Source organism: Mustelus asterias, chromosome 20 (genome assembly GCF_964213995.1).
Source record: "Mustelus asterias chromosome 20, sMusAst1.hap1.1, whole genome shotgun sequence".
NCBI lineage: Eukaryota > Metazoa > Chordata > Chondrichthyes > Carcharhiniformes > Triakidae > Mustelus > Mustelus asterias.
In genome coordinates, this window is record NC_135820.1 from 80100523 (window position 1) to 80110890 (window position 10368).

General features: G+C 53.0%; 1 protein-coding gene across 1 annotated transcript in view; it reads left to right on the forward strand.

Annotated features, from left to right (window-relative positions):
• The window catches only part of mrgbp (MRG/MORF4L binding protein), a 13762-nt gene extending 3946 nt beyond the window's left edge, over window positions 1-9816 (forward strand). The window contains exons 2-5 of the mRNA XM_078236926.1: window positions 3810-3931; window positions 6259-6340; window positions 6897-6971; window positions 9116-9816. Of these exons, the coding sequence (XP_078093052.1) occupies window positions 3810-3931; window positions 6259-6340; window positions 6897-6971; window positions 9116-9288 (452 nt within the window). The 3' untranslated portion in view covers window positions 9289-9816. The remainder of the gene's footprint in view (window positions 1-3809; window positions 3932-6258; window positions 6341-6896; window positions 6972-9115) is intronic.
• Window positions 9817-10368: the final 552 nt, after the last annotated feature.

Here is a 10368-nt window from a genome sequence, read left to right on the forward strand (position 1 = left end):
CCCCCCCCCCCACCCCCCCCCCCCCCCCCCCCCCCCCCCCCCCCCCCCCCCCCCCCCCCCCCACCACCCCCCCCCCAACCCCAAACCAACCCCCCCCAACCCCCACACACCCCCCCCCCCCCCAACCCCAAACACCCCCCCCCCCCACCCACACCCACCCCCCCCCACAACCCACACCCCCCCCCCCCCCAACCCCCCCCCCACCCCCACCCCCAACACCCCCCCCCCACCCAAACCCCCCCCCCCCCACCCAAACACCCCCCCCCCCCCCAACCCCACAAAACACCCCCCAACCCCACCCCAAAACATAAAACCCACCCCCCAACCCCAAACACCAAACCCAAACCCCCCCCCCAACCCCAAACACCCCCCCCCCAACCCCAAACACCCCCCCCCCAACCCCAAACACCCCCCCCCCAACCCCACACACCCCCCCCCAACCCCACAACACCCCCCCCACCCCAACACCCCCCCCAACCCCAAACACCCCCCCCCAACCCCAAACACCCCCCCCCAACCCCAAACACCACACCCCCCCCAACCCCCAAACACCCCCCCCCAACCCCAAACACCCCCCCCAACCCCAAACACCCCCCCCCCAACCCCAAACACCCCCCCCAACCCCAAACACCCCCCCCCAACCCCAAACACCCCCCCCCCAACCCCAAAACACCCCCCCCCCCAACCCCAAACACCCCCCCCCACCCAACCCCAAACCACCCCCCCCCCAACCCCAAACACCCCCCCCCCAACCCCAAACACCCCCCCCCAACCCCAAACACCCCCCCCCAACCCCAAACACCCCCCCCCAACCCCAAACACCCCCCCCCCCAACCCCAAACACCCCCCCCCAACCCCAAACACCCCCCCCAACCCCAAACACCCCCCCCCCAACCCCAAACACCCCCCCCCACCCCAAACACCCCCCCCACCCCAAGCACCCCCCCCCCCAACCCCAAACACCCCCCCCCCCAACCCCAAACACCCCCCCCAACCCCAAACACCCCCCCCCCACCCCAAACACCCCCCCCCAACCCCAAACACCCCCCCCCCAACCCCAAACACCCCCCCCCCCAACCCCAAACACCCCCCCCCAACCCCAAACACCCCCCCCCGCCCCGGGACACCGCCCAGCACAGAGACCCCTCCTCGCACCCAAATACCCCCCCCCCCCCCGGCCCCCCCAGCACCCCCCCCCCCCCCCCCCTCCCCGGGACACTGCCCAGCCCAGAGACCCCCCCCCCCCCCCTCACACCTCAAACACCCCCCTCCCCCCCCCGGGACACCCCCACCCAACCCCCCCCCCCTCCCCGCACCCAATACGCCCCTCCCCAGAGACCCCCCAACCGAGCCCTCCCCCCTCCCCCCCCCCCCCCCCCCCCCGATTCCCCACTCCCACCCCTGTGACTCGCACTCACCGCTGCTGCCCCCGGCTCCAGCTCACCCTGAGCCCGCGGCCGCTCTGCCCATCCCCGCGCTACTGGACAGGCAGCAAAGAGCCGCTGGGAGAGTGGAGCTGTGAGGAGGACACAGGGCCTGGCAGGGATCTGATTTGATTTATTATTGTCACATGTATTAACATACAGTGAAAAGTATTGTTTCTTGTGCGCTATACAGACAAAGCATACCGTTCATAGAGAAGGAAACAAGAGGGTGCAGAATGTAGTGTTACAGTCATAGCTACGGTGTAGAGAAAGATCAACTTAATGCGAGGTAGGTCCATTCAAAAGCAGCAGGGAAGAAGCTGTTCTTGAGTTAGTTAGTACGTGACCTCAGACTTTTGCATCTTTTTCCTGACACAAGAAGGTGGAAGAGAGAATGTCCGGGGTGCGTGGGGTCCTTAATTATACTGGCTGCTTTGCCGAGGCAGCGGGAAGTGTAGACAGAGTCAATGGATGGGAGGCTGGTTTGCGTGATGGATTGGGCTACATTCACAACCTTTTGCAGTTCCTTGCGGTCTTGGGCAGAGCAGGAGCCCCATATCAAGCTGTGATACAACCAGAAAGAATGTTTTCTGTGGTACATCTGTAAAAGTTGATGAGAGTTGTAGCTGACATGTCAAATTTCCTTAGTCTTCTGAGAAAGTAGAGGCATGGGTGGGCTTTCTTAAGTATAGTGTCGGCATGGGGGGACCAGGACAGGTTGTTGGTGATCTGGATGCCTAAAAACGTGAAGCTCTCGACCCTTTCTACTTTGTACTTGTTGATGTGGACAGGGACATGTTCTCCACTATGTTTCCTGAAGTCGATGACAATCTCCTTTGTATTGTTGACGTTGAGGGAGAGATTATTGTCACCGCACCAGTTCACCAGATTCTGGAGCGGTTGATGAGTGGATTAAGGGAAATGTGAACTTGTTCACTTTGGCAGGAATAGAAAGGCAAATAAGTGTTTAAATGGAGAGAGATTACAGAGTGATCTGGGTGACCTGGTGCATGAATCACATGAAGCTATTATTCAGCCAGTGATGAGGAAGGTAACTGGAATGATGGTGTTTACAGGGGGGGTGGGACATAAAATTTAGGGACAGTTTGTTGCGGCTGTGGCATCTTAGTGAGACCACATCTGGAATGCCGTGTATGGTTTTGGTCTCTGTACATAATATAGGATATACTTGTTTTGGAGATGACACACACGAGGTTGATTCCTGAGATGAGAGGGTTGTCCTATGAGGAGATAGTTTCTGGAGTTTGGGAGGATGGATGTGAGTTTATTGAAGTATATAAAGCTCTGAGAGATTTAGAGTCAATGCTGAGAGGATGTTTCCCCAACTGCGGGGGGAGCTCATAGTCTCAGGATAAGGGGACAATCATTTCAGATTGAGATGAGGAGGAATTTCTTCCCTCAGAAGATTGTAAATATTTGGGATTCTTGAACACAAGGAGCTGTGACGCACAGTCATTGAATACATTCAGGATGGATTGATAGATTTTCAGAGTATAAGGGAATCGGGCAATTTGGGGATGAGGTGGGAAAGTGGAGTGAGGCTAATTCTCCATGATCTTATTGAATAGCAAAGCAAGCTTGAGGGGCTGAATGGCCTCCCCATGCTCCTGCTATCTGATTCATTATGTGGTGTAGTGGCTGCGAGTGATAGGTTTGAGACAAGGTGATAATGTAGAATTTCTCACCTCTGAGTCAGAAAATAGCTGTGCAGTATCTGTGTGATACTGAGGGAGTGCAAGTTAAATAAGCTGAGACACTGCCACCTATTCGTTAATGTTAAAGATCCGTGGCACAATTCAAAGTTGAGCAAGTGAGGTTTTCCCTGGGTTCATATTCCTCCCATAGAGATCTCTTACAGCGACTCCTTGTTGTCAGCTTGTAAGAGCCCAAGCGTTGACGCCGAGTCAAATTAGGTTTCTTTTGAAAGAAAAGTGAAAAAATGCGTGAGTGTATCAGTATCCATGTTGGCCAGGCTGGAGTCCAGATTGGTAATGCCTGCTGGGAACTCTACTGCTTGGAACACGGCATCCAGCCTGATGGGCAGATGCCCAGTGACAAGACCATTGGAGGTGGAGATGATTCCTTCAACAACACCTTCAGTGAGACAGGGGCAGGCAAACATGTTCCACGAGCTGTGTTTGTGGACTTGGAGCCAACTGTCATAGATGAGGTTCGTACTGGTACTTACCGTCAGGTGTTCCACCCTGAACAGCTCATCACCGGGAAGGAAGATGCAGCCAATAATTATGCCCGTGGTCATTACACAATTGGCAAAGAGATCACTGACAACACCAGAATCAGATAGACTGGTTGGTTAGTTCAGTGCGAGTAACAGCCACTGTCTCTCTCTCTCTCTCTCTCCAGGGGTAAATCGACACTTCCACATGATTTGTATCCGGGATAAATTCAGTCAGAATATCGGACGCCAAGTCTCCTCCAGAATAGTTTGGGAGCATCTGAATGTTATGTATGACATGCAGGCACTGGTAAGGAGCTGCTGGCAATGGGCTGAGGGCCTGTTGAGTTGAGGACGTGCATGGTAACTGATCAGGTCACCATCGCAGTATTTTGTACTGGTCAATCTTTCTCGATGCTGCGTGCGAGCTCAGATAGCTCTGCAGGATATAGAGCACAGAAACAAAGAACAAAGAAAATTACAGCACAGAGACAGGCCCTTCGGCCCTCCAAGCCTGCACCAACCATGCTGCCCGACTTAACTAAAACCCCCTACCCTTCCGGGGACCATATCCCTCTATTCCCATCCCATTCATGTACTTGTCAAGACGCCCCTTAAAAGTCACTACCGTATCTGAAGTCGGTAAAAATACCTCTTGAGGCTGGTATGAGTCAAAATAGAGTAAGGCTTTATTCTCACAAGCTTGTGGGAGAACTTGACCCCTTGAAAGCGGAAGCCAAAGTTCTCTCTGAACACAAAAAGCGTGGACATTTATACATCAGGGTTCCTAATACAAGTCATGAAGCAAAGTCCAGTTAACAGTCCTTGATCATAAATTATAGTTCCTTGAACAGCTTCTGACTATCCTTGGGTCATAAAGCACAATTCTCCTGGTAGTTGTAGCCAAGATGCAACCTCTGTTCCCCCGCTCTTCCCGCGGCTTTTCCTTTGAAGTGACTGTGTGCGATTGCAGCTGTCCCAGTGGGGGGAGTCCTTCAAACGGCCATTCTCGCACTCTACCATTTGGTAGCTGCTTCCTTTGTTTAAATCATACACAAGCCTACGGGAAAAGCAAGACTTACAACCCAACATCTATATTTAACTGTCTGTTTTATCAGAATGATATAAACAAGTGAGGGAACCATGAACAAATGGCTTATACTACCACCAGGAGCAAGATAAACAAAGGGGAGACTAGCCATAAGGAAGGGTTATGTTTGTGATACATTCCAGCTACAAAGTTCAACCTTTTAGGTACAAAATACATTGAGTTCAAAAAAAACTTTAACCCTTTCCCTTCTTCAATATCCGCTTCCACTCCCTCCCCCGGCAACGGGTTCCAGGTACCCACCACTCTCTGTGTAAAGAATCTGCCTCGTACATCTCCTTTAAAACTTGCCCCTCACACCTTAAACCTATGCCCCCTAGTAATTGACTCTTCCACCCTGGGAAAAAGCTTCTGACTATCCACTCTGTCCATGCCTCTCATAATCTTGTAGATTTCTATCAGGTCTCCCCTCAACCTCCGTCGTTCCAGTGAGAACAAACCAAGTTTCTCCAACCTCCCCTCATAGCTAATGCCCTCCATACCAGGCAACATCCTGGTAAATCTTTTCTGTCCCCTCTCCAAAGCCTCCACATCCTGCTGGTAGTGTGGCGACCAGAATTGAACACTATATTCCAAGTGCGGCCTCATTGTGATTTGCTTCACAGAACCATTGAATCCTTACAGTGCAGAAAGAGGCCATTTGGCCCATCAAATCTGCACCAACTCTCCACAGGAACATCCCATCCAGGCCCTCCGCCCTATCCCCGTGCATTTGCCATGGCCAATCAACCTAACCTGCCCATCTTTAGACTGTGGGAGGAAACCAGAGCACCCGGAGGAAACCCACGCAGACACGGGGAGAATGTGCAAACTCCACACGGAGACTGTGACCCAAGGCTGGAATCAAGCCCGGGTCCCTGGTGTTGTGAGGCAGCAGTGTTAACCACCGTGCCACCATGCCACCAGTCATCCAGACGGTGTTGGTGTTTATCCTGGATAAACAGTATCTCAATGTCATGTGCCTTGCATTGTGACAGAACGGTACCTCCGGTTCTGTACCATTGCCTCTTGAATTCAAAACTATTCTCAAAATTAAGCCCCTAACCCTGAATCCCATAAGGAGATATTGGGACAGGACCAAAATCTTTCTCAAAGGAATGTCTTACAGGTGGAGAGGGTTAGGGAGGAAATTCTGTTAGTGAGGGAGCTCACCCCAGGATTCTCCCTTTCCCTGAGTCCAGTCTCCTGAACATTTCCTTCCCTCCTGTCCTTTGTCTCACTCACCCTCACTACCCACATTCTGCAGTCTGGGATTTCTGGAATACCCCAGGACTTGTAGAACATTAGAGACATTGGCTAGATGCAAATTGCTGTCGGAGCCAGAGGAGGTTTGGGTTTTTTTTAAAGAGATAAGCTAACTGTTTGCATTTGTATAGCGCCGTCAACGTAGCAAACCGGCCCCCCGGGCTTCACTGGTGCGTCTCTTGCTTTGCGTTTCTGTAAAACATTTTGCAAAATCCTTCCATGTCAAAGACATCAGAACTGTTATTCTCTGGTTTTAAATTCTCTTGTTATCTGGTGTTTTCCAGCACGAATCGGAAATCCTCCCTTTCCCAAACGGCGAGCGGAATTTTGTTCTCCCTGAAGACATTATACATGAAGTGAAAGAAGGTACAGAGCTGTGAGCGCGGCGGTACTCTCGCATGCCCAAGCCCGCTGCCCCGGTCGCGGGTGGTGTGCACCCCCCCACCCCCTGGTCATGAGCAGTGTGGCACCCGCACCCCCCCCCTCAGACTGGCATCTCGAAGATTCACATTCTAACTTGCCTCAGTCACAATCCTCCACAGCAGAAGCAGCGAGTCTCAGCGGCCACTTGCCTGTCTGTGTTGTGTCTGTCCTACCCCTCATTAGTCACAGAGTGATCTCAGTGTGTGTCCTTGCAGGAAACAGCCGGAGTCCCGGATCTGAGACCGTTGCTTTTTGAAAATGGTTTAATTTTGTTCAATTAATTTATTCTAAATGATTCTCCAAGTCCGGTTTCTTTTCCCTCAATTGTTCTGTATCTCAGCAGGGGGTTGCTGGACTCGCACATTGGAATTGTCCAGCACATACCAATCACACTCTGCATGACTGGCCACTCCCGGGGGTGGGGTTAGCGGTCACTTTGGTCCATGTTTTGGTTTCTAAATGTGCTTTGAGTTGACTGATATTTTAATTATCTTCACAGGAAAGAGCATAGCGGAGGAGGAGCTGAAGGATGAACACAAAGAGGAGTTGCTGGAGCAGCCACTGGCTGAAGAGGGTGAGTAACCAGGGCGCCAGTCTCCTTGTGAACTGTAACTCTGTCTGCTCTGACTGGAGACATGTCGATTAGTACAAGGCTCTGCTCTCTGTCCTTGGTGACTGACTCGAATGAGGCTCATTCAACACTCAGCGTTAAAAGACACAAAGAAGCATTGTAACTGGAACACAGAGGGGGGACAGCTCCTTCCCCTGGGAGTGAGGTCCTCAGGGAGGGACTGTACTGACCCTCTGACACTGCAACACTCCCTCAGTACTGACCCTCTGACAGTGCGGCACTCCCTCAGTACTGACCCTCTGACACTGCAACACTCCCTCAGTACTGACCCTCTGACACTGCAACACTCCCTCAGTACTGACCCTCTGACAGTGCGGCACTCCCTCAGTACTGACCCTCTGACACTGCAACACTCCCTCAGCACTGACCCTCTGACACTGCAACACTCCCTCAGTACTGACCCTCTGACAGTGCGGCACTCCCTCAGTACTGACCCTCTGACACTGCAACACTCCCTCAGTACTGACCCTCTGACACTGCAACACTCCCTCAGTACTGACCCTCTGACAGTGCGGCACTCCCTCAGTACTGACCCTCTGACACTGCAACACTCCCTCAGTACTGACCCTCTGACAGTGCGGCACTCCCTCAGTACTGACCCTCTGACAGTGCGGCACTCCCTCAGTACTGACCCTCTGACACTGCAACACTCCCTCAGTACTGACCCTCTGACAGTGCGGCACTCCCTCAGCACTGACCCTCTGACACTGCAACACTCCCTCAGTACTGACCCTCTGACAGTGCGGCACTCCCTCAGTACTGACCCTCTGACAGTGCGGCACTCCCTCAGTACTGACCCTCTGACAGTGCGGCACTCCCTCAGTACTGACCCTCTGACACTGCAACACTCCCTCAGTACTGACCCTCTGACAGTGCGGCACTCCCTCAGCACTGACCCTCTGACAGTGCAGCACTCCCTCAGTACTGGCCCTCTGACAGAGCGGCACTCCCTCAGTACTGACCCTCTGACAGTGCGGCGCTCCCTTAGTACTGACTCTTTGACAGTGCGGCACTCCCTCAGTACTGACCCTCTGACAGTGCAGCACTCCCTCAGTACTGACCCTCTGACAGTGCGGCACTCCCTCAGTACTGACCCTCTGACAGTGCGGCACTCCCTCAGTACTGACCCTCTGACAGTGCGGGGCTCCCTTAGTACTGACTCTCTGACAGTGCGGCACTCCCTCAGTACTGACCCTCTGACAGTGCGGCGCTCCCTTAGTACTGACCCTCTGACAGTGCGGCACTCCCTCAGTACTGACCCTTTGACAGTGCGGCACTCCCTCAGTACTGACCCTCTGACAGTGCGGCACTCCCTCAGTACTGACCCTCTGACAGTGCAGCACTCCCTCAGTACTGACCCTCTGACAGTGCGGCACTCCCTCAGTACTGACCCTCTGACAGTGCGGCACTCCCTCAGCACTGACCCTCTGACAGTGCGGCACTCCCTCAGCACTGACCCTCTGACAGTGCAGCACTCCCTCAGTACTGACCCTCTGACACTGCAACACTCCCTCAGTACTGACCCTCTGACAGTGCGGCACTCCCTCAGCACTGACCCTCTGACAGTGCAGCACTCTCTCAGCACTGACCCTCTGACAGTGCGGCACTCCCTCAGCACTGACCCTCTGACAGTGCAGCACTCTCTCAGCACTGACCCTCTGACAGTGCGGCACTCCCTCAGTACTGACCCTCTGACAGTGCGGCACTCCCTCAGCACTGACCCTCTGACAGTGCGGCACTCCCTCAGCACTGACCCTCTGACAGTGCAGCACTCTCTCAGCACTGACCCTCTGACAGTGCGGCACTCCCTCAGTACTGACCCTCTGACAGTGCGGCACTCCCTCAGTACTGACCCTCTGACAGTGCGGCACTCCCTCAGTACTGCACTGCTGCACCACTCTAGTCTGTGCTCAAATCTCTGGAGTGGGACTTCAAGCCTGAGCTGCGAGACGGAGTGGCGAGAGTTACTGACGCTTCACTGAGTCATCAACACAGCCCTGCTGCCGGTGTCTGTGTTTCTGTGCCGCTTGTGGCCGCAGTTGCGTCCCATTTTAATGGTGATTTATTTTTGATTCTTGCCTCTCCAGGAAACATGAAGCTGGTGGAGAAGGTGGCGGTGAAGGAGAAAGTGCTGCTGGCTGGTGAGGCTGTCACAAAAGAGGTGATCGACAAGAGGAAAAGGAACAGAGTGACTGCCAACCTGCTGAGTGTGAACAGCAACCCGTCCAGCCCTAGCGGCGCCAAGCGTCGGCGGGTTTAGTGATGGCGACCGGCGTCTCGAACAATCGTTGACAAATCGGCTTGTTGGGAATCTGCAGTCAATCCGTGGCACCTGTGAGAGAGAGAGAGACTCATTGCAACTGTGGATAGCAACTGCAGAACGGGTGTAAGATGCTGATGTGCAGCTGGCCAGTTTCTCATTGGGATCACTGTAATGTGACTGTGTAACGGGCACAGACTGAGCTGCTCTCAGCCCCACAGCACTCGCCTCTCATCCTCCTCCTGGCCTGATTGGTCGGTTAGCATGCCGGATGCTGCAAGGGACCTTTCAATCCTGTTTCCAAGTTGCTTTTCCAGTGGCTGCAATGTCGGACCGGAAGTTAACTTGTCGTGAACTCTTGTCATGAACAGTTTTGCCCCTTTACCCAGAAGTTTCTAAATCCTGGGATGAACTCTTGTTGGAGTGCAGTCTTCCATTTTAGCTTTATTCAGTTCATTCACGATTCCATTTTACGTTACGTTTGTGAGTCCATTTTTCAAGAGTTTCAGATTAAAACCAGTCTGAAAATGTACTTTTGCTTGCGATGTTAACCTGCTGTGCCGCTGTTGTGTGAAATCGGACTGAATTGGGTGCAGAATGTGCTTCATTGAATCAGAGAGATGTTTATCCTGATTGACACGGTTCTGTGTCCGGGGAGGATGTTTCGTCGGTGCTTCAGTCTGGAGCTGGCGGCCCCTCTGAGGAAAATATTTTGAACCGGTTTATTTTGACATAAGGCCCAGTTTAAATTTAAAAATAACTCATTCTTGTGTCACAGAATGGATTTTCACATAATCACAAGGTTGTCTGGTTCACACCATTTACTGACTTTTATCTGAATCAAACTTAAAATTCCCACTAAGCAGATCTGATGGCTGATTGGCCTCCTGAATTCTCACATTGAATGATTTTAACGCCCACGTTCTCAATAATGACTGTTGTACATTAACACATTCACTGGCTCTTTGAGCTCTCTGGCCAGTTAAACCTCGTTAAATTCTGCTGTACTCATTTTAAAACCACTTGTTAAACATTTTTAAATTATTTCATGGGATGCGGGTGTCGCTGACGGGGCCAGCA